This window comes from Rana temporaria, chromosome 9 (assembly GCF_905171775.1).
Source record: "Rana temporaria chromosome 9, aRanTem1.1, whole genome shotgun sequence".
Lineage (NCBI taxonomy): Eukaryota > Metazoa > Chordata > Amphibia > Anura > Ranidae > Rana > Rana temporaria.
In genome coordinates this window covers 85815960-85839721 of record NC_053497.1, presented here as the reverse complement: position 1 = coordinate 85839721, position 23762 = coordinate 85815960, and the positions used below count along the sequence as shown (strand labels likewise).

Genomic DNA, 23762 nt, shown 5'->3' with positions numbered 1-23762 from the left:
TATTAATGAAGTAGGGGGAGTGACGTGTGATGATCACATGACCGGACTGTCCTGCAATGGAGAAGCGATGTTGTTGAGGGTGTGTGCTGGAATGATAGAGAGCGGTGTGATTGCACAGTCCGCTCCCCGGCTTAGGTATACATTGTACTGTTAGGCGGGATCGGGGCGGTGTGCTGATTGGAAACAATGTTTCATGGAATGATAAAATGACGAGTGGGATTTCCTCTGATAGTGGATTTGCAGGCAGATTATGAGAACATCCATTTCATAGCTGTGTCATGTGACTCATGTCCCCCACTCACATATTATCATTATTATTTCAAGTGTTGCTTAACCACCTCTATACCAGGCACTTTTACCCCCTTCCTGTCCAGGCCATTTTCCAGCTTTCAGCGCTGTCGCACTTTGAATGACAATTGCGCGGTCATGCAACACTGTACCCAAATGAGAATTTTAATAATTTTCTTCACACAAATAGAGCTTTCTTCTGATATTTAATCACTGCTGAGATTTTTATTTTTTTTTACAAAAAAAAAGGTTTTCTTGGGTTTCTGTCAGTAAATTTTGTAAGTAAGTAATTTTTCTCCTTCACTGAGATGCACTGATGGGGCAGCACTAATATGCAGCACTGATGAGAATTGATGGGCACCACTGATAGGCAGGCACTAAAAGGCAGCAATGACTGGCACCAGTAATGGGCATTGATTTGTGTCACTGATGGGCACTGATTGGTGGCACTGCTGCAGCTTTCCTGTAATCGTGGCACTGATGACATCAGTGATGCCGTAACTAGGGATAGTGTCACCAACCCCCCCTATTCCCGGGTCACTGAGCAGGCTGGCACATTGGCACATCCCCCCCCCCCCCCCAGCCTGCCACAGTGCTCTGTCCTGCCACTGTGGAGTGCCAGCAGGATTGGGACAGAGCAGTAGACAATGGGCAGGCCAGTGCATTGGGCTCTCTCCTGTCTAGCCTGCCAGTGCTCTGCTGGGCAGGCTAACTTCTGTCCAGCAGTGCATGGTCACAATGCGCACCCCAAACCAGCTTCTGTAAAGGGTGCAGTCTTGTCGGCATGCCAATCAGTGCACGCTCACAGATCGGGGTGACACCAATCACGGTTGGATATCACTTCCTATTTAATGGTGTCACCCAGGCCATTATAGGTGTCAGTGGGAGGAAGAGTGCTCCATCGTTGATGTCAGTGGGACTTCCCTTCTGTCAGAATACACTTATCAGCACACCGATTGGCTGCATGTGCTGATCAAACTAACATTTTTCCAACAGTCCTATTCAAGAGGAGATCACTAGGTCAGCTCCTCTTAACCACTTGCTTACTGGGCACATATACCCCCTTCCTGCCCAGGCTAAATTTCAGCTTTCGGCACTGTCATGCTTTAAATGAAAATTGCGCAGTCGTGCGACGTGGCTCCCAAACAAAATTGGTGTCCTTTTTTTTCCCCACAAATAGAGCTTTCTTTTGGTGGTATTTGATCACCTCTGCGGTTTTTATTTTTTGCGCTTTAAACAAAAATATAGCGACAATTTTAAAAAAAAACACTATTTTTTACTTTTTGCTAAAATAAATATACTTTTTTTTTTTTTTATTATTATTATTTTTTCCTCAGTTTAGGCCGATACGTATTCTTCTATATATTTTTGGTAAAAAAAAAATTGCAACAAGCGTATAGTGATTGGTTTGCGCAAAAGTTATAGCGGCTACAAAATAGGGGTTTTTGTCAGGACTGCGATATTATGGCGGGGACATCGGACACTTTTGACAAATTTTTGAGACCATTCACATTCCTACAGCGAAGAGTGCTATAAATACGCTCTGATTACTGTATAAATGTGACTGGCAGGGAAGGGGTTAACACTAGGGCGAGGAAAGGGGTTAAATGTGTACCCTGGGTGTGATTCTTACTGTGGGGGGAGGGGACTGACTGGGGGAGGTGACCGATGGTTGTCCCTATGTACAAAGGACACAGCATCGGTCTCCTCTCCCTGACAGGATGTGGATCTGTGTGTTTACATACAGAGATCCACGTCCCTGCTCTGTCACTGCTGATCGCGGGTACCTAGCGGCCATCGCGGGCGTCAGGCATGAGCATCGGCATATCATAGACATGCTGGGCACACGCACGCGCCCCCCCCCCAGTGGCCAGGGACCCGAGGCCATAAAAAGGCGGCCTCCCGGCGTTGTAGAGCCACCTTGTGGCCGTATTTTTACAATGGCCCGGGTCTAAAGAAGTTAAAGTGATTGTAAACTAGGGTTGTCCCGATACCACTTTTTTAGGACCGAGTACAAGCACCGATACTTTTTATCAAGTACTTGCCGATACCGATTACCCATCCTTTTTTTAAATCTCATGTTTTTTACAATTAATTTTTTTTATTTATTGCAATTCGTTTTTTTTATTTTTTTTTATCAACCCTGTTGGGGGCTTTGGTGAGATATCAGGGGTCTTAACAGACCTCTGACATCTCTCCTCTGAGACAGAGAAAGGGACTAGGGACACAAATTCTCCAGTCCCTTTCTCAGCAGCCTCTTACTGAAAATAAAAGGAGAGAAGACAGCGGCTCCTCTTCATTCATAAACGGAAACGTTGTAAACACAGTTTACGATGTTTCAGTTATGTTAATGTACAGAGTCATCACTGTACATTTGGAAAAGGTAGGAGCCGGATTTACCGACTCCCACCGCCGTTTTCCATCCTGACAGATCGTCTCCATCCAGGAGACGACGGCAGCACAGGAGGGGGGGGAGGGGGGGGAAACACGGCGGCAGCACAGGGGGGGAGAAACTAGGCGGCAGCACGGACAGAGAGAGAGGGGGGGAGAAACACGGCGGCAGAATGGGGGGGGGACACAGCAGGAGCACGGGGGGGGGGGGGAAACACAGCGGCAGCACAGGGGGGGGAGAAACACGGCGGCAGCATGGACGGAGAGAGAGAGGGGGAGAAACACGGCGGCAGCATGGGGGGGGGACACGGCAGCAGCACGGGGGGGAGAAACACGGCGGCAGCACAGGGGGGGGGAGAAACACGGCGGCAGCACAGACGGAGAGAGGGGGGGGAGAAACATGGCGGCAGCATGGGGGGGGGACGACACGGCAGCAGCACGGATGGAGATAGAGGGGGGGGGAGAGAGGAGGCAGCACGGACGGAAAGAGAGGGGGGGACAAACACGGCGGCAGCATGGGGGGGGGACACGGCAGCAGCACGGGGGGGGGGGGGAGAAACACGGCGGCAGCACAGGGGGGGAGAAACGCGGTGGCAGCACGGACGGAGAGAGAGGGGGGGAGAAACACGGCGGCAGCATGGGGGGGGGGGGACATGGCAGCAGCACGGGGGGGGGGGGGGGGAGAAACACAGCGGCAGCACAGGGGGGGAGAAACACGGCGGCAGCACGGACGGCGAGAGAGGGAGGGGAGAAACACGGCGGCAGCATAGGTGGGGGGGGGGGACACGGCAGCAGCACAGATGGGGAGAGAGGAGGCAGCACGGAGGGAGATGGCAGTATGGAGTGGGACACAGAGGGGGGCTGGAGGAGGATACAAGGACAGTCAGTGGTGATCGGTGCTTGTAACTCCCCCACCGCACTGATCACCCTGACTGTCCAGGTATCGGCTGAAGCATCGGAGCATTTGCCAGAGTACAAGTACTCGAGCAAATGTTCGGTATCAGTCCCAATATCGATACTAGTATCGGTATCGGGACAACCATATTGTAAACCCTCCCCTAAATCTGAGGGGTAGATCTGAAATGAGGGGAAGCTCTGCTGATTTTATTATCCAATCATGTGCAAGCTAAAATGCTGGTTTTTATTTTCCTTGCATGTCCCCCTCGGATCTACAGCGACTGCACTATCAGTGCACTTTGCACTCGTAGTGCAAAGTGGATTTGCCTTTCGTAATTAACCCCCATTGTGAGCATTTTTTACTTGGTTATTTTTAAAGTGGAGTTCCACCCATAAATTTTTTTTTTTTTTTTAGATGCCTTCAAAGTGTTTTTGCTAGGCAGAATAGTTAATCTTCCCTCTTCCTGCACCTAGGTGCTTAAGCTTCCTAACCTACACCGCACAGACTCCTGGGAATGTAGTGGGTGTAACTTTCCAGGAGTCTGTGCACTCCCCAGTCTCGAAGAATCATGTGACTTAGTTTTTCAGATCAGGTTTCAGCACCTGTACTGTCCATTACACTGCTTGTGCAGCACTGAGCATGTGCGAGATCTGCAAGGCTGAAATCCAGGAAGTCATACAGTCTGGCTTCATGATGCCCACACTTAAGATGGCCCCAGTCAATTTCTATTTTATAAAGTGTCTAAATTCTGTAACCTAACAAAACGGACCTTAGTTTACAGAATAACTTTACTAGAATACATTAAGCTTGTGTATTACAGGGGTATTTATATATAAAAAGTGAAATTGCGGCCGGAACTCCGCTTTAAGCCCAGTATGCACGGAGTATTAGGCTCCATTCACACCTAGGCGTATTGTTGTCGCCTGTAGCGCGACGCTATTGCAGCCTGCAATACGCTGGAGGGGTGATTTAACATTGTCGGCTATGGAGATGGTTCACATCTCCACGCCGAACGCTGTACGCCTGAAGCTCAAAACAAGTCCCGAACCTTTTTTTCAGGCGGCTTTCGGCGTTCTGCATAGCCGACAATGTTGATCACCCCTCCGGCGTATGTTAGGCTTAAAAAACGCTGCGTTTTGTCACGGCAAATCACGGGACAAAACGCCGCAATTTTAGCGGCAAATCGCGGTAACATACGCCGCGTTCAGGTGTGAATGCAGCCTTAGTATCCTCATTGTTACATTTTTTTTACACAAAAAGAAAACAAACAAAACTAAAGTAAAATAAAAATTTGAAAGCAACAAATAATAAACAAATACACAAAAGAAGGTAAAACAAAAAAGCTAAATTATATAAAATAAACTACTCTAAACACAAATAAAAAAATGACGCACATTTCGCTTAAACACACCATAAGTGAAATTGGGAATGGACAAAATCAATTAGTCAATCACTCTGTTCATCCCTACTAATACTGAGCAGAGATCTGCCTCTTCTATAGCCATGCTTTATTCATGCTAGAAGAGCTGGAACCAAGAAGCAGGATTAGTAACAAGACACCAGGTTAAGGAGTTAGTCGTCCACGTGAAACATGACAAGTTGGGAGATGTAGAGAAATTTCTATTGTGACATCTGACCTGGAACAGATCGGAATGGAAGAAAACTCCTCTTCCTGCACATAAAGAATGCAGTATTAGCCAATGGTGCTGGTGAGCAGCCAAGGCTTGTGCAGAGCTGGGAGTGACACAGTGGAGGCAGGCGCACACACTACACGGCACACAGTGAGTAGCAGTTCAGGGTAATGTCTGCTTTTCAAGGGGAAATCTTCCAGTCTACACCTATGTTTAGGATTTGTAACCTTTCTGTTTGTTTCCATACAGCTTTCATAGACCATGCACAATGTATTGTGTAGCTCTCATCCCTCTACGCCTGCATGTGCTGCTTGCATTCCTTCTCACATGGCGCACACTACTGCGGTTACAGAGTAATGCATGATATTGTTCTTCCATCAATTATTCAGCGTGACGTTTGTTTTGTTCTGCAGGTAGGAAGGATTTAACCTCCGTGGAATTGAATGCTCTGGCTTTGAGAACTTGCAAGTAATTAACATGGCTGAAGAGGGCATCCTGGTGGAGATCTTCACTTCTCCCTTAAATATATGTCTTCTGTTACTCTGCCTGTATCTGCTGTACAAGATCCTGAGGGGGGATAAACCCAGCCAATCAGAAGAGAGGGAAGAGCAACTACCGAAGATGAAGAAGAGAGACTTCACGCTGGCTCAGCTTAAAGAATTTGACGGTCTACAAAATCCCAGGATTCTGATGGCCATTAATGGCAAAGTGTTTGATGTCACAAGGGGGAAGAAGTTTTATGGACCAGGTGAGAAAGTCTCATTTAATCCAAGGAAGTGTTAAAAGTAGATTAATTTATTACAGTTATTTATGTAGCATTTTACATATCTTGTACATTCACGTTATTTAATATTATTCACGATATATATAGCGCCAACAGTTTACGCAGTGCTTTACAATGTAGAGGGAGGACAGCAAATTTACAGTACAATTCAATACAGAAGGTACAGGAGGGCCCGGCTCATAGAGCTTACATTCTAAAGGGAGGGGGTGGTGATACAAAAGGTAATGGCTGCAGAGTGATTTGATGGGGGCCAAGGAGCTTACAATCTAAGGTCCCTAATTCACTTTCATACATAAATTAGGACCATTATAGACAGGAGCCAATCAATCTACTAAAGTATTTTGATTTATTTTTAGTTTTGCAACTTTTAAAACAATATTACATATGATAAACTCAGCTCTCAGAAGCTACAAGATACCATATATGCTGAGTTTTTCAGCCATTTACGAACGTTCTCTCATCCTCGGGTTTCCCAGCAGACACTGTGTTCAGTGTTCCCGCCAATCACGGACGCCTTTTCATCTTCGGACAAGAGGACGTCCGTGATTGGCGGAACACTGAACAGTGTCTGCTGGGAAACTGAGTCCGGAGATGAGAGAACGTCCGTGATGGGCGTTTCTCAGCAGACACAGTTGTGCGTATCACGGAAGGGACCAGGAGGAGACAGCGACTTTTAAACAATGAGTGGACACCCACAGCCTGTGCATTTCAGGTACACTGATGATGGGCACAGTGAGGTTGGGCACAGTGAGGTTGCAATGGGCACAATGAGGTTGTGCACAGTGAGGTTGCAATGGGCACAGTGAGGCATGCAAATGGAAATTGTTGACCCTCTTTTCCGCTTACAGTAGTTGCTGCATTCTCACCCTAGGCTTATACTCAAGTCAATACGTTTTCCCCTTTTTTTTTTTTTTGGGTAAAATTGTGTACCTCTGCTTATACTCAGGTCGGCTTATACTAGAGTATATACGGTAGTTAAAGTGGATAACGCACTTAATGTTGTTGCTTCCATCCCCTCTTTTATAATAAATGCTGTGCCCCAGTGTATGTTTTCTAAAAAATCCGTCCATAAATGACTTATTTTATAGCTCTGATCGGTGGTCACGTGACCGGCCATCTCTCTCCTCTCCAGGTCTGACAGCAAAGCGGGCTGAGCCGAGAAACCCCCGCTGATGTCAGTCAGGAGGAAGAGAGGAAGGAGACGGCTGGTCACTAGACTGCCGATCAGTGCTATAAAATAAGGTATTTATGGGTGGATTTTTTAGAAAACACATACAGTGGGGCACAGCATTAATTATAACACAGGGGATGGTAGGGACTGGTACGAGCTGACAGGCAGGGAGGGGGGAGGAGGACACAGACACGGGAGAGCTGAGAGCAGGGCTGCGGATGATTGAGGCACGGAAACTGACCACAGTGTCAGGGCTCAGCAGCCACAATACATTGTGGTCAATTTACAGGGAGATGGTATAGCCAGGTAGGTTCAGCCAGGTATTTCAGGTGTTGCAGGGGGCCAAATGACACAGCACAAGCGTAACATGCTTTAAGGTAACAGGATTTTTTTTTTGGTTAACAAACATTGTAAAGGCTTTCTCCACTAGAACTGTATTTTATTATTAAAATGGAAATTCAGACTCCAGTTTCACCCACACTGCCTCCTGCTGGTGAATTGGGGCTCATCTCTACACATATAATGGTGCTCTAGGTACAGTGTTTTATGCGAATAGACCGATGTAAGGCTACCTACAGACACTTAACAAATGGCCAGGTATGCTCAATCCAGCAGCCAAATTATATTTCAAAAGCAAGATTGCCTTTTTAAATGTGCACCTTGGCATTTGATAATTATATAAATTTGTGACATCTCTGGCACATACAAATCAGCCATTATTGGCTTTCTCAGGCAGCACATGTCTAGCATGCTCATAGAGTGCTGTAAATCCATGGCTTGGGCAAAAATTCTGTATGACTTATTCATGGAAGCACAAATTGCAGGTGTTCTGCCCTTAGATACACTCTACTGTGAACAGCCACTACTATTCACGTAAAACCACTCATGCAAACCAACATACGACCCTAGATATACACAGTCGATACCTGAGGGCATGCAGCTTTACCTATGTATGGGGTTACGCAAGTAGCAGCATAGACCTGCCTACAGCCATTTATCTCTATGCTCAGCTAAAATAGGCTTGCAATTTATATTGTATACACAGTGTGCACGAGCCGTTACGGTGTCAGGAATTGTAAACTGCCACAGGACAAGGGTCATGGTATTGCTTCCAATGGGCTGTGATACTTCCTTGCTGCTATATGGTGAGGCAGATTCATTGTAAATTTTTGAGGAAAAACTTTTTAAAAACAGAAAACATAGCAACACCAGAATCATAGAGAGCGACAAGGGTCAATGCATTCAGCATTAACAATTTATTGACTTTAAAGGGTAATTATAGATTATTATACACGTGAAAGATCAATTTTGCAATAGCACCAAAGTGTATATTGAAAACAAAAAAAAAACTGCTCCGTTGTATACTTTCATGTACATGTCGGCAGCCTTTTTAGTTGTCTTATTTCACTGCTAAATAAAAATGGACTTTTCAGTAATGTTTGTGAGCCACAGACTTTGTGTTCGAAGTTGCTTTTGTTTATCGCAAGAAAGGTAGTTTTTGCCTAAAATCAGGTGATTTGATAATGCTGAGTAATGTACTGATGTATGAATTTCAATGATAGGCTCATTTCAGTGGTAGTAACATGATGCATCGAGTGTGTAAGTTTGCAGTAATCCTTTAGTAACAATCGGACATCGGTACAAAAAAAAAAGCTAAAAAATAGTAATTTTGTTTTTGGATGAAATCCCATCCAAATGTAAAATGGGTGCTAAATTATGTTAAAGCGGAGCTCCACCCTAAAGTTGAACTTCTGCTCATCGGAACCCTCCCCCCTCCGGTGTCACATTTGACACCTTTCAGGGGGAGGGGGGTGCAGATACCTGTCTAAAGACAGGTATTTGCACCCACTTCCGGCCACACAGTCTGCAGGTAGACTGAGGGCAGGATGTCAGATCCCCCCCCATTGTGTTCTGGGAAACGCACAGCTCCCAGAACACAGCGGGGACCAGTGTGCACGGCGCACACGACTCGTGAATGCGCCGTAGGGAACCGGGCATTGAAGCCGGAGTGCTTCACTTCCTGGTTCCCTCACAGAGGATGGCGGTGGGGGAAGCAGAGTGACAAGCGCTCGCTCGTCCTCTGCTGCCGACGGCGCTGGACTCCAGGACAGATAAGTGTCCTAATATTAAAAGTCAGCAGCTGCAGTATTTGTAGCTGCTGGCTTTTAATATTTTAATTTTTTGGCAGACATCCACTTAAGTACACACACATTACTATGTGAAAGTATTGATATACAGGATAAGTATGGAGGCTGCATCCATCTTCGCCTGTCTTCCTTTCGGCTGTGTGACTGGTCACATGACCTCTCCTAAACGGTGTATGTTTAGGAGATATTTGCAGTACCTCTAGGTAAGCCTTATTATAGGTACAAAGGATAGGGGAAAGTTTACTTCCTCTTTAATGAGCTGTTCATTTTTTTATCTTGTTTTTTTTGACCGTAGTTCTAATTTAGCACTCATCTCCACACCTAACTAACCACTTGTACAAAAAAAAACCCCCACAAATATCCATTTTACTTAACTGAAGTCAGTCATGTGACACCCCCAGCCTAATCCTTCTCTCATGTTTATTTCTGGGGGTCTACATGCACTGCCTGCATGATGTGGACCCCTTCTATTGGTGGAGGCAACACGGTATTTAAAGCAGAAGTAAATCCATAATTTTAACAGATTTAGAAAAAACGTTACGTTTCTGGCATGTGCCAGGAATGTAACTGTCATAATGGTTGTGCTCTCAACCAAACTGTCAAATCATCCAATGGCTGGTGTCTTAACTGATAACATGTGCAGCACCATGACAGTTAAGGATTAAACAGAGGCCAAGATGGCAGCTTCCTTGGCAGAGGCATGATGGGATTTGTAGTTTCACCACAGCTGGAGAGCTGAGGTTGCCTAGCCCTGCTTTAAAGGTTGGGTTCACCTTTCATAGCATGTTACATCCGTATTTAGGGTGTAACATGTTACTAAATCAGCAGCCCCTGAGGCCTAATTGTGGCAGTGGGCAGGGGATCTTCTTCCTGCACCCGCTATCAAAATTTAAAATGGACGAGGGCTCCACCCACCTGGTCCTGCCGTTCATTTATTCACAGAACTCTGAATTAACGAACTACAGTTACCATCAACCATAGCAGCTGCGGGCTTGTATTTCTCAATGAACTACAAGGGCTCTACCATTCAGTAACTGCCTGCTCATACAAGGTACGAGCAGGCAGCTACACTGAGGCCCCGTACACACGAGAGGATCCATCCGCTGGAATTGATCCGCGGACCGGCTCCAGCGGATAGATCCCCTGGTGTGTACAATCCAGCGGATCTGTTTCCGCGGATTTTTATCCCCTGGGATGGATTTCAAGCGGATAAAAATTTGAAGACATGCTTTAAAATCTATCCGCTTGAATCCATCCCAACGGATTGATCCGCTGGTCTGTACAGACTCACCGGATCAATCCGTCCGAATGGATCCCCCGCATGCGTCGTAATGATTCGACGCATGCGTGGAATTCATTATATGACAGCGTCGCGCACGTCGCCGCGTCATCATCGCGGCGCGACACGTCATCGCGATGGGATTTCGGCGCGGATTTCGATCCGATGGTGAGTACACTCCATCGGATCCAAATCCGCGGAAATCCTCGAGAGGATTTATCCGCGGAAACGGTCCGGTGGACCGTATCCGCGGATAAATCCTCTTGTGTGTACTAGGCCTGACAGTCTGCAGGACCCTGACACTGCAATGCTTTACAGGCTCGTAATAAATCTAAAGGGTGAACTTTGGCCTTTTTTTTTTTTTTTTTCACAGAAGGATAAAGCCGCAATTGCAGACAGTGCTATTGTGGTTTGCTGTACACCTGCTAAAGCTGATGCATGCATTTCTTTTGTGGTGTGAATCCATAGATATCAACTTTTATTTCTTAATCAGTAACCCGAGTTCAGAAATCCTTCAGGCTAGTGTCAGATTTCATACGTTTGTTGGTATAACTGGTTCAACCAGTTTAGATGTTGGCAAATCAACGTGGTGTTTTGCTCTGTATTAAATAAGACAAGTTTTTTTTATTTTTGGGCAGCCTGCCTTGTGTGTTTGATATATTATGTATATGTGGTAATGTGTGCAAATTTTGTCCTTATACTTTATATGTGGAACATAGTTCTACTGGGTCATATGTAATTGTAGACTCTTGGAAAATGTCATGGATATTATGGAGTTATGAATATTAACCACTTCCCGCCCAAGGTACGTCATATGACGTCCTGGACTTTGAGTGGAAATATCTGAATGATGCCTGCAGCTACATGCATCATCCAGATATCATCTTTTTCGGCTGGTTTTCGTAAGAACAATCATAGCTGCAGTTCAGCCACTTGATTGTTCTTACAGGCGGTGAGAGGGGATGTTCTTTCTATTCTAAAAACGCATTTGAAAAAATCACTGCGCAAATGCCATGTAACATAAAAAGTTGCAACGCCCACCATTTTATTCCCTAGGGCAGTGATGGCAAACCCATGGCACCCACAGCTTGCATGCAGAGCCCTCTCTGTGGGCACGCGAACAGGGCCGCCATCTTTTCTGGCTGGAGCCCAGTAAGGCTGCTTTGAATGTGGGGGGAAAAAAACTTGACTGGTCGCCCATAGAAACTTAATACAAGCTTTTTATTTTTCAGTTGTACACTGCAGTAGAGGAAGGAGCTGACGAGCACTCCTGTTTGTTTGTTTTTTATTTATTTTTTCGGGTCATTCGTGATGTAAATTTGAAAGGACGAAAACCTAAAAATGTATTTTATTCGAAGTTACGAATTATCCGGAATAACGAATGCTGCATCTAAACAAATGGAACAGAATAAATTAATAATTAAACCTTTTTTTATTATTAATTCATTATGTTCTTTTAGGTTAGATACAAAAATGTTGTTGTTTCTGATACTTCGTAACTTCAGATAAATTTGTATTCGTTACATTCACTAACAGCCAAATTTGAAAGGAAATTCCAATACCTAAAATTTAATAGTTGGTGATAGATACGTTATTTTTGAATTTTCAAATTTCTGATTTTCAGAATTTTCAACGTTTTCGAATACTTGGGGGGGAAAAAGCTGTTAAACGGGTTTTCGTTAATTCGGGTATTTCTGAATTAACAAATTTGTCCAAATTGGTTATGTGCAATTCTTTTGTTACGAATTTCTCTGAGAGGACACGATCAGGAGAGGAGAGCAATCGCAGGCCCCAGAAAAAGGAGGGGCTACTACCAAGCACACCGTCGCTGGACGCCGAAGCCGGGTGAATGCTGAACTGACTGAAAACACTCTTGGGGGGGCAATCATCACGAGTGTTGGCACTTTGAAATAAGCTGGTGTTATGTCCGTGTTGGGCACTCGGGCTCAGCAAGGTTCGCCATCACTGCCCTAGGGTCTCTGCTATAAAAAAAATTAAAAACATATATAATGTTTAGGGGTTCTGAGCAATTTTCTAGAAAATGTTCTATGTATGAGCGAAGTGCTAGAATTGGTCCCGATGGGGAAGTGGTTAATCAGTTACTATTGGTGCCAGGATTTAACCGATCCTCTGAGCCATATAACCAGCAGGCCTAAGAGCTGCCATTAACTTTGTATTGACAGTGGACTCTCATACATTTCTCCACCTTTGGTAATTTACATTTGCTTCCAGGCTCCTAAACAGAACTCCCAAACTCTTTTATAATACATGGATTTTTTGTTTATTTTTTAACTGCTAACATTTGAAATGACACTACAGGCCAGTCATATTTACCAAACTGGATTACAAAGGTGTTTTTTTTTTTTTTTTTGCATTGTATTTACTTTTTTTGACATCTGGACTAGCTAATTCACCAGGGCAGGGTTTGATTGTCAGAAATATTACACACGTTTATGTATAAGTTGATATATCAAAGTATTTTATCATATTAATAAAAATGTAAAAAAAATATATCAATAATAATACTATCGCATGTGCAGTTTGAATTTTAACAACCGTTATTTGATCAACCTGATCACTTCAAAAGTAAAGAATTCTAAAGTCCGCTTGTGTGTGCCAAGCACAGTTACCTGTCTGTGACCATGATAAGAGCCCAAGTTTCACAACACTTAGTTGAACATTAAAATGATTTGCGAAACTGTGAATGACTTGCACAGTTTAGATTGCACTTTGTATTTTGACTGATTATACTCAGAAAAGAGCCATTATGTGTAAGCTTGTATCTGAATAAAGTAGGTGTTTTTTAGTATGCAGTGAATAATCTTGAATTTTATACAGAAGTGACCTAAAGTGGTTCTACCGCCTTAAGATTTTTCATCTTAACCATTAAGATGCAAAACCTTCTGTGCTGCAGAATTCCCCCCCCCCCCCCCTTATTCTTATCTGAGCCAGATCTGATCCAGCACTGTGCACGAGAGCCTTGGCTGTTTCCCTCCTTCCTGGGCATATTGATAGCTGTTGATTAAATGCTGGCTGAGCGGGTCATGGGTCCGAGCTGCCCGCTCTCTGTCAATAGACGCAGACAGGGCGGCTCGGGAGCGAGCCCACACGGGTACACCCATGGAAATCTGCTTTCTATTGGGGCAATTGCCAAAGAGTAGGAGCCTGGAGTGGCGGCGTGGGACCCCAGAGAAGGAGGATGCACAGAGCAGGTAAGTATGACAAATTTCGCTATTGAAGCCTCAAGGGGAGAGGGCTCAGTCCAGAATTCTCAATTTAATTACACAACAATTGATGGGCTGTATTTTAGCGAAGTAAAAACAAATAAGCTGTACTGATATTTTTCAGTGTGCAAGAGGCCTAAGAAGATGTATGAGCAGAGAATTTTCTATTTGTTTTTGTCAGGGAATAGATTTAGATTTAGATACACAAGTCGATCAATCATCTGGAAAGATTCCCCCATCCACATTGAATGTGTGGATGTGGTAAATTGGCTCCTTTTTGTTCACCCTGCTGGATAAGTGGAAAAAAATGAATCGTGAATGCCCAGCTTTCGTCTGGAGATATAATTCTTCAATGTTTTTCAGTTATAACAAAACATATAAACTCATTCACATATCCTGTAAATTTGATCACCCTTTGCTTTCAATACCGCATCAATTCTTCTAGGTACACTTGCACATAGTTTTTGAAGGAACTCGGCAGGTAGGTTGTTCCAAACATCTTGGAGAACTAACCACAGATCTTCTGTAGATGTAGGCTGCCTCCAATCCTTCTGTCCCTTCATGTAATCCCAGACAGACTTGATATTGAGATCAGGACTCGGTGGGGGCCAAACCATCACTTCCAGGACTCCCTGTTGTTCTTTACACTGAGGATGATTCTTAATGACAATAGCCTTTTGTTTGGGGTTATTGTCCCGCTGCCGAATACATTTTGGGTCCAATTACACACCTCGCTGATGGTGTGGCATGATGGATAAGTATCTGCCTGTATTTATCAGCACCAGTGACTGACTGACTATCCAAGTCCATTTGCAGAGATGCAGCCCCAAACTTGTAAGCATCCTCCACCATGCCTCACGGTTGAACTCATTATTGCACCAGCCCTTCTCAAACAAACTGCCTCTTGCTACAGCTTAACTTTTTTTTTTTTTTTTTGACCCATTACAGTAACTCGCAAAAGGGAGTACACCCCTCGCAAACGGAGTCAGTATTTAAAAAAAAAAAAATTGCATGTATTGCGAAACGCTCGTTAACCGCGTTACTCGCCTTTCGAGGTTCCACTGTAATGCACGTGGACCGTCTAAAGACTTTGCACTATGACATTAAAATCAAATGCCGTGGTTACTAGTCGCACATTGAACTCTGTATGCAGCTAGAGCAGGATAGACAATCAAATGTCACATGACCAACACACCAAGATATATACATGACACAAGTACTGTTTTTTAACTATTTAATTTATTCTAAATCTAGGCTTCAGTCACTTTGAAGTGACACAAAATTCTTGTTTTAAAAAGAAATATCTCCAATTTGCTGTTTTTTTTGTTTTTTTTCTGCTATATGACTTTCTGTTAGAGGGTGGCTGAGTTTGTTCTCCATGGTCCCACTGTGTATATAGGAACATATACCACCCTCTCCTGCTCGCTCCTGAGATGGAATGTGGGATTTGTAATGTACATCGAACAGTACACATGATTGCAACAAAGGTGCATTGCCCACTCCAAACAAACGAGTTGGGGGGGGGGGGGGGGGGGGGAGCTTCAGGAGTACACGAAGGATGTTGCAATGAATGTGTATATGTCTTTGAGTAATAAGGGGTAACCAGTTTTCTTTTAATGCTGACCTTGTTTTTTGGCAGAGGCAATGGTAAAACTCTTTTGGCTAGCTATTATTATTATTATTATTATTATTATGCATTAAGACAAGTTATATTAGGCTGGAAATAATTGTTATGTCTAGAGAATGTGTCTCTTCTCTTTCCTCCATGCTACAGGCTCAGTTAATGTCTTTCAGGTCTTTTTTATCTCTGTTTGGCTATATATATATATATATATATATATAATATATATATATATATATATATATATACACACACACACACACACACACACACACACACACACTTTGTTGGGCTCTGGCAGTGCTCATCCGGTTCCTCCTTGCACAAAGGAGCAGATACCAGTCCTGCTGGTTTGTTAAGGACCTTCTACGGCTCTGTCCAGCTCTCCTAGAGTAACTGCCTGTCTCCTGGAATCTCCTCCATGCTCTTGAGACTGTGCTGGGAGACACGGCAAACCTTCTGGCAATGACATGTATTGATGTGCCATCCTGGAGGAGTTGGACTGCCTGTGCAACCTTTATAGGGTCCAAGTATCGCCTCGTGCTATCAGTAGCGACACTGACCCTAGTCAAATGCAAAACTAGTGAAAAACAGTCAGAAAAGATGAGTAGAGGGAAAAAAAAGGCAGATACCTCCAACTGAAAAAACATTCCTGTTTTGGAGGTCTTCTCATTGTTGCCCATCTAGTGCACCTGTTGTTTATTTCAATTAACAGCAATGCAGCTGGAACTGATTAACAACCCCCTCTGTATACACCCCTCCCCCTCTGCTACTTAACTGACCAGATCAATATCCCTGGACTTCTGATTCAAAAGTGTTCCTTTAATTTTTTTGAGCAGTGTATATAAATGATGGTTTTCCCAATCCCACCATTCGTTTTCATGGAATGATTTATTGTCTATGGACATACTGCAGTTTCTGACTGACTAATGTGAGTCGGCTCCCTACAATGTCCCAACTTCAAACTCTTTTTTTATTTTTCAGTCATTTTACAACATAGTCCCCCGATTACAGATACTGTTATGCATTTGTTTTCTGTTGCGTTCACCAATCTGTCTACAATCAGCAGCCTCTTGCTGGTTATACAATACAAAGTATACATTTTGATATACATATGTACATAATTGCACAGATTTTGTGTATACTTGTGAGCAGTAATACTTTTATTCAAATGAGGAGGTTACTAAGGTTTATTAAGGTTCTAATACTAATTTCTTGATAAAGTGGATGGCATGTTTTGTGTTCTAAAACTTCATTGTCTTGGTTGCAGAGGGGCCTTATGGTGTGTTCGCCGGACGTGATGCTTCTCGTGGTCTTGCCACTTTCTGCCTTGAAAAAGAAGCCTTAAAAGATACATACGATGACCTCTCCGATTTAACCGGTTCACAGCGGGAGACCTTAAGTGACTGGGAACAACAATTTACCTGTAAGTTGTCTTAGAAGATGTTTTTTCTTTTTATAAGCTACTAGAGCTTCTCGATCAGATCAGATCAGATTCATTCAATCCTTATCTGAGCTTCCTCCGATCCAGTTGTGTTCATAATGACCTCAGTTGTCCTGGGACTTCCCCCTCATTGGCTGAGACAGCAGCGGGAGCCCATCAGCTTCCACTGCTGTCAATCACAGCCAGTGAGCCAATGAGGATGGGGCAAGTCTCAGCTCTGTGTCTTATGTACGCATAGAGCCGTGGCTCGGGAGAAAGCATGCAGCAGTGCCCCCAGGGCAAGCTGCTTTCTCTGGGGGTACTGCTCGAGGGGGAGAAGCCAGGAGCACTGGCCGGGGACCCAAAACCAAAAGAATCGGAGCTGCTCTGTGTAAAACCACTGCACAGAGCAAGTAAGTATAAGGCCCCTTTCACACTGCCAGTGATTTAAAAAAAAAAATTCAGGGGGAGAAATGACTGATCGCATGTTCATACAATGTATGAACAGCGATCTGTCATTTCCCCATGTCAGTCCCACCCCCCCCTTCAGTTGGAACACAATGAGGGAACATAATTAACCCTTTGCTCGCCCCCTAGTGTTAACCCCTTTTCTGCCAGTGATATTTTTACAGTAATCAATGCATTTTATAGCACTGATCGCTATAATAATGCCAATGATCCCAAAAATGTGTCAAAAGTGTCCACCATATGGTCGCAGTACCGATAAAAATCGCAGATCGCTGCCATTACTAGTAAAAAAAATATATATATACTAGCTGAATACCCGGCGTTGCCCGGTCTTCCTATCTTAACCTTTTGGGGAGGAAAATCATAGTAATATAAATATACCCATCTTTTATATAAGGGTGTAGGTAAGGGTTAATTTAACTGTCATATATTTTTATTTGGCATATAAGTAATATGTGTACCAGGTATTATTGAAATATCTCCAGGCGTACAGAAGTTATGTGGGAACATACATTTCCCATTGATTTGCATGGGACTTTAAACAAAAACCCCGACCCTCACAAATGGGGGTAGTTAAGGGATAAATTAACTATCCTATAGTTTAAGTGGACATATAAGTAACATGTGACCAAGTGTTATCGAAATATCTACAGCTGTTTGGAAGTTATGAAGTAACATGTATTTCCCATAGAGTTGAATGGGACTTTAAAGGAAAACCCCGACCATGGCAAATGGGGGTGGGTAAGGGTTAAACCACCTATCCTATGTTTGTTGCTGACATATAAGTAACATGTGTGCCAAGTTTCATGTTAATATCTTTAGCCGTTTGGACGTGATGCTGGAACATACATACATACATACACACACACACGTTGAGTTTTATATATATAGATCTTAATAAAAATGCCATAAATCCCTACTTTTTAGTAGCTATAACTTTTGCGCAAACCAATCAAACGCTTATTGCGATATATTTTTTTTTTTTTACGAAAAATATGTAGAAGAATACATATCGGCCTAAATTGAGGAAAAAAAATTGTTTTTTTATATAGTTTTGGGGGGATATTTATTATAGCAAAAATTAAAAAATATTATTTTTTTTTTTTTTTTTTTTTCAAAATTGTCCTATGTTTTTTTTTATAGCGCAAAAAAAACCCCGTAGAGGTGATCAAATACCACCAAAAGAAAGCTCTATTTTGTGGGGGAAAAAATGACGCCATTTTTGTTTGGGAGTCACGTCGCACGACTGCGCAATTGTCAGTTAAAGCGAAAAATGGTCCGGGGCTGAAGTGGTTAAGCATTTCTTTAGAATTGCCAAACTCCTATACTCTTGGAGTGAAAATCTAATAACCTGCCATTTATGGTATTATGATTTGAACATGCACTACAGGCACAGATTTAGCTGTTGTGATTATATAACGTCTTTATAAATTGAAACTAGGGCTGCACTACTGGAGAGGTGGCTACATAAAGTTGTTTAGGGAGGTGAGGGACGGAGAAGCCTGTCCAGCAAGGAGAACAATTAGACACTTGTAGACGAGGAGAGGGTTATGGAATGCAAGGGAGTGGGCTGTGTAAGGGGATCGACTTTTGAACTAGTCAAATTTCCTGCATGTTCAAAGGCACATTGCAAGTAAAAATAATTTATGGAGGGGAAAAAAATGTTGCCTGCAAAGTGTGCATTAAAAATACTTTTTATTTTTTCCCTGTATTTAGCTGCATTTTGTACGTGGTTTATTGTGTTTGTTTAATGCTTGTTTGTTTGCATAGATAACCATGTAACAGGTACACTGTACCATGGGGTTGATTTACTAAAACTGGTGAGTGTAAAATCTGGTGCAGCTCTGCACAGAAACCAATCAGCTTCCAGTTTTTTTCCCTGTAAAAGCTTAAAGTGGTTTTAAAGGCACGTTTTTTACCTTTTTAATACATTCTATGTATTAAAGTGGTTGCAAACATTCGGTTGTTTGAAAATAACAAACATGCCTATACTTACCTGCTAAGTGCAAGTTTTGCACAGAGCAGCCCCAATCCTCTTCTGGGGTGCCCCACCGGCGTTTCAAGATCCTCCGCTTCATTGGGTGCACCCACAGAAAAAAGCTTTCCTAGGGGTGTCTCCGTGCAGGTTCGCTCCTGAGTCCTATTGCTGCATTGATGCTGTTCCCCACGCCCATGTGACAGGATTTGATGGACAGCAGTGGGAGACAATGGCTGCTCCAATGAGGAGAGACAGCGGTTGTTGCCACTGCGCTAGAGCACATTGCTGGATTGGACCAGGCTCCTGTCAAATAAAAGGAGGGGGCCTGGGGGGAGGGAGAGCTGCAGCACAGACTCAGGACTCGGTTTTCCCCTTATAATTACAGGAGCCCCATCTCAATCCAGCGATGTGCATTCTCCCTTTTCTCTCCCGAAGTCCTACCTGGGGGACCCAGGGGTTGCTCTGTGCAAAACCATTGCACAGAGCAGGTTAGTATAACATGATTTTATTACATTTTTTTTTAAACCAATCACAACCTGTAGAATAATTTTAATTTAAGTTACAATACAATTTTATGCATCCAATATATTTTATTTCAGTTAAGTATCACCATGTGGGAAAAGTTCTGAAAGATGGAGAGGAACCAACAGAATACACAGATGAAGAAGATGCTGACCAGAAGAAGAAAAACTAAAATACATTATGTTTTGAATATGAGTTCCTACATTCCAGATTATGCATTGTTCTAGTCTTGCACAGTATATATTACAGCATTGCGTGAAATGAAGCCCATGTGGTTGTCTTCCACAAAATGATTGTTGCTTCTTGTACACAAACTGTCTACGAAATGTCTATGAAGAAGCTTTGTATTCCAAGGCTTTCCTTGAGCTGAAATGACACTTCAGGGTCGTGTTTCCTAAACTTCCTTAGGTACCACTAACACTGAACATGTTTTCAGTTATCTTTACTTCTTCTTTTTTGCTTTATATGCTTTTTTTTTTTTCTTGTCTGTACTCTTATGGGCATCTGTAATGTCTGACCCGTGATATTTCAAGAAAGGAAAAGGAAACATTTAGTTTATGGTTCATCAATCTAAAGCATTCCATTAAAAACACTAATCTAACCATGTGAATTCTAAAGCGAGTAAAGCAATGGTTTGCAAAAAAAGTCTTAATTTTTGGTGGTGGTTTTTTTTGTATTTTTCATTTTAGCAGCCTCTTCAGTGACACGTGGGCAGTTTTAACAACCTTTAACTTGCAAAAATGAGCTTGAAAAGAATCTGGGTCAGCAAGCATTTCAAGCTATTTAAAAAGAAAGGCTGTTTTTTTTTTGGAGACCTTTTTTGACCCTTTTTTGCTCTGCACAGAAGCACGTTGAAAGAGGGGCATTGAATTCTTCACTCTCACCCTTTAGTGACTAATCCAATAAAAATAAAAAAAATCGGCTACAGCACTTAAAGCGGGAGTTCACCCATAAAACAATTTTTTCAAACAATCCCCTTAGATTGATGCTCATTTTGTCTAGGTGAATTGGCTAGTTGTTTTAAAATATGAGCTGTACTTACCGTTTTCGAGATGCATCTTCTCCGTCGCTTCCGGGTATGGGTCTTCGGGAGCGAGCGTTCCTTCTTGATTGACAGTCTTCCGAGAGGCTTCCGACGGTCGCATCCAACGCGTCACTAGTAGCCGAAAGAAGCCGAACGTTGGTGCGGCTCTATACTGCGCCTGCGCACCGACGTTCGGCTTCTTTCGGAAAATCGTGACGCGATGGATGCGACCGTCGGAAGCCTCTCGGAAGACTGTAAATCAAAATAGGAACGCCCAGTCCCGCAGCCCATACCCGGCACCGGCGGAGAAGATGCATCTCGTAAACGGTAAGTACAGCTCATATTTTAAAACAACTAGCCAATTCCCCTAGACAAAATGAGCATGAAGCTAAGGGAAAAAAGTGTTATGTACGGGTGAACCCCCGCTTTAAAGTTGGATAACGTTCTAAACATTTTTTTTTATTATCCCTTTAGCACTCTGCTAAAGGGATAATCATGATTGCTGAGTAATTGGCAATACAAATCTAATATTACACATATTGATTAATATGAGTATATCAGTAAAAATTCCCACGTGAATTTTATATATATATATATATATCGCGCTACCCCCTCAGGAGCCGCTGATTTGTTGTTGGGATCTGCGTATTAAGTTACCTTAGTGTTGTCTAGGGGTGTAGTTGGAGAACAGAGTATTGAGCGAATGTCCAGATAGTGAATAAAGATTTTCCAATGCTTTATTTCCAGGCCAACATCAACATCAAATAGGAAGGAAAGGTTGATGAAGAAAAAGGGAGAACTTTGCAGTATCAGGCCTGGATATTAACCGAGCAATCCTGCTCTCAGTAGTATCAAATTGCAGTTCGTCGCCACTCTAGCCAGAGTGGGTGAAGTGCCCCCAGACAGACTTCTATCACAAGCCTGGCAGCCGAAGTGTCACTTTAGATTGCTGGGAGGAACAGGTCTCACAGACCCGGCTCTAGGGCCTCTGCCGCAGGCCTATTACTTTGGATAATCTAAATGGACGAATTGAGCGAATCCTCCTAGTAGATTTAAGCATAGGTCTCCGGATGACAGCAAAGCGTACCTGTCAGCATTCCGGTCACCAGATCCCCGATGGTTCGTTCAAGCCCTGTTGGACAACCTGCCTCCGGGTTCTCCTCAAGCCGATCCCCCAATCGAACGGCTCTCAGCCTGGGATCTTGTCAGTAAAGAGGGGGACCCAGCAAGTCACTGGGGCCCCTCTCGGCAACATAGAGCTCCGCGTAGCATTTGACCCCGGCCTGGAAGGCCATCGCCGGGGTCCGTTGGATGCGCGCACCCTAAAGGTGGATGCCGCACCTGGAACCCACGGGAAGAACCAATAAAGATGGCGTCTGCCACAGATATACCCCTCCCCAGCATGCTCCGCGAGGGAAAACTCCTCTAATTGGCTGCTGGGGAAAAGTGGCTCTGCCAGAACCCCTCTAGCGCCACCTGTCGCCCAGGGGTGGAAACAACACCCCTGGAGCGCAGGCTGACCTACAGGACATTTCTTGAATGACAGCAGCCCAAATTTGACACATTGTGAATGGGAGCAAAAATAACTCTCCCATTCCCCACTAACTTTAGCGTAGTGCCCATACTGAAAGTAAGGGGGATATATATATAATATATATATATATATATATATATATATAACAGTGTATGGCGTCTTCAGATTAATTAGTGAAAGTCCATAAAAAATATAACTTTCCACACTTCCCAACAGTGTATGCTTGGAAGCTCAGAGTCTTTACAGTAAATTTCATCTAGCAGCGATCTTACAATTAGCATGCCTGTGTAGCTGTAAGCATGATCAGTCTAGTCTGTTGAGCTGCAGGAGTTACCCTGCTTTGTATTGACTAATGCTTAAAGCTGTTTTTATACTGCGAGTGTGGATTGATACATAAATATATATATATTCACTTGGGAAATTTCATTGACAAAAAAAAAATGTGCACTCATCCTGGAAGTGGGAGGTGAGGATGTCTGATCTTTTAATTTTTGAGTGTTTAGATCCTTGGAAAATCTGTAATGTCGCAGCGCAAACGTATTTCTGGAAATATACCCATTTTCTAATTATTTTTATTATGCAACTACAGTCTTTGCATTTTCCTGAATCAGTTGCTTGTACCTGATAAGATGTAATATAATTGCACTAAAATACCTTGTATTCTGCAACCATCCCTACCTTGCGACGACCAGTTTCCACAGTTGAAAGACTGTGACAATATTGTTACAGTTCCCGTGTGTGTTTTTTTTTTTTTTTTTTTTTTTATAGAAACCATGTTCTTAAAATGTGTTTTCATGTGCCTCTAATGCCGTATTCCTTAATTGGAAATGTCATTGTTTTCTGATGTGCATCAAATACTGCATAGTGATAGTTGCAGCGGTTCCATTTTATATTATATATCCGTTCACCCAGATAGATCAAGGTCATCTTGTTTGTGGTGCATTGGTTTCCCTGTATCAAGTTCTATTTCTTAGATCACAAGCCAGAACTCGAGAACAGTCTGTTCAAGGTTAGGTCACTGTCAGAAGACTGGAGGCTTTCTAAATTGTAACCAAAATGATAATAAAGAATAAATGAATCTTCCCACGCCCTTTAGCTCTCCTTAAAGCGGAACTACATTGCATCTGGGCACCACAAACTGAAGACTATTTTTTTTAACATTCACAGCAAACTCATCCATCCACATCTCTAGGCTTTATTTTGCTAAGAACTCACTTTGAAGAACAACACCCTAGCATTTCTGGCTGTGGCCATCTTGAGTAAGGGCAGATGATTCATGTAGCATTTACTTCCTATAATCAATTTGCCCTTAGCTCAGGCATGCAGGCAAGAGTGTGTGCTTAACTGAGAAAGCCCCTCTCCCCCCCCCCTCCTTAGGA

At 43.2% G+C, this 23762-nt stretch overlaps 1 protein-coding gene across 3 annotated transcripts; it reads left to right on the top strand.

Annotated features, from left to right (window-relative positions):
- Positions 1-63: 63 nt before the first annotated feature.
- PGRMC1 (progesterone receptor membrane component 1) lies at positions 64-20477 on the top strand. 3 transcript variants are annotated; one of them, XM_040323836.1, is made up of 4 exons: positions 64-135; positions 5622-5956; positions 16705-16860; positions 19903-20477. In XM_040323836.1, the coding sequence occupies exons 2-4, from the start codon at positions 5686-5688 to the stop codon at positions 19995-19997; spliced, it is 522 nt and encodes a 173-aa protein (XP_040179770.1). In that variant the 5' UTR covers positions 64-135; positions 5622-5685; the 3' UTR covers positions 19998-20477. The 3 variants fall into 3 exon arrangements, with proteins under 3 accessions (XP_040179770.1, XP_040179769.1, XP_040179767.1); XM_040323835.1 differs by lacking the exon at positions 64-135 and adding an exon at positions 5234-5375; XM_040323833.1 differs by lacking the exon at positions 64-135 and adding an exon at positions 5235-5358.
- Positions 20478-23762: the final 3285 nt, after the last annotated feature.

Bases quoted from the DNA above. Each gene is read 5' to 3' on its own strand.
- PGRMC1 (XM_040323836.1), top strand. From the start codon at position 5,686: ATGGCTGAAGAGGGCATCCTGGTGGAGATCTTCACTTCTCCCTTAAAT. The intron at 5,957-16,704 runs GTGAGAAAGTCT...TCTTGGTTGCAG, and splicing joins GAAGAAGTTTTATGGACCAG to AGGGGCCTTATGGTGTGTTC. The intron at 16,861-19,902 runs GTAAGTTGTCTT...ATTTTATTTCAG, and splicing joins CTGGGAACAACAATTTACCT to TTAAGTATCACCATGTGGGA.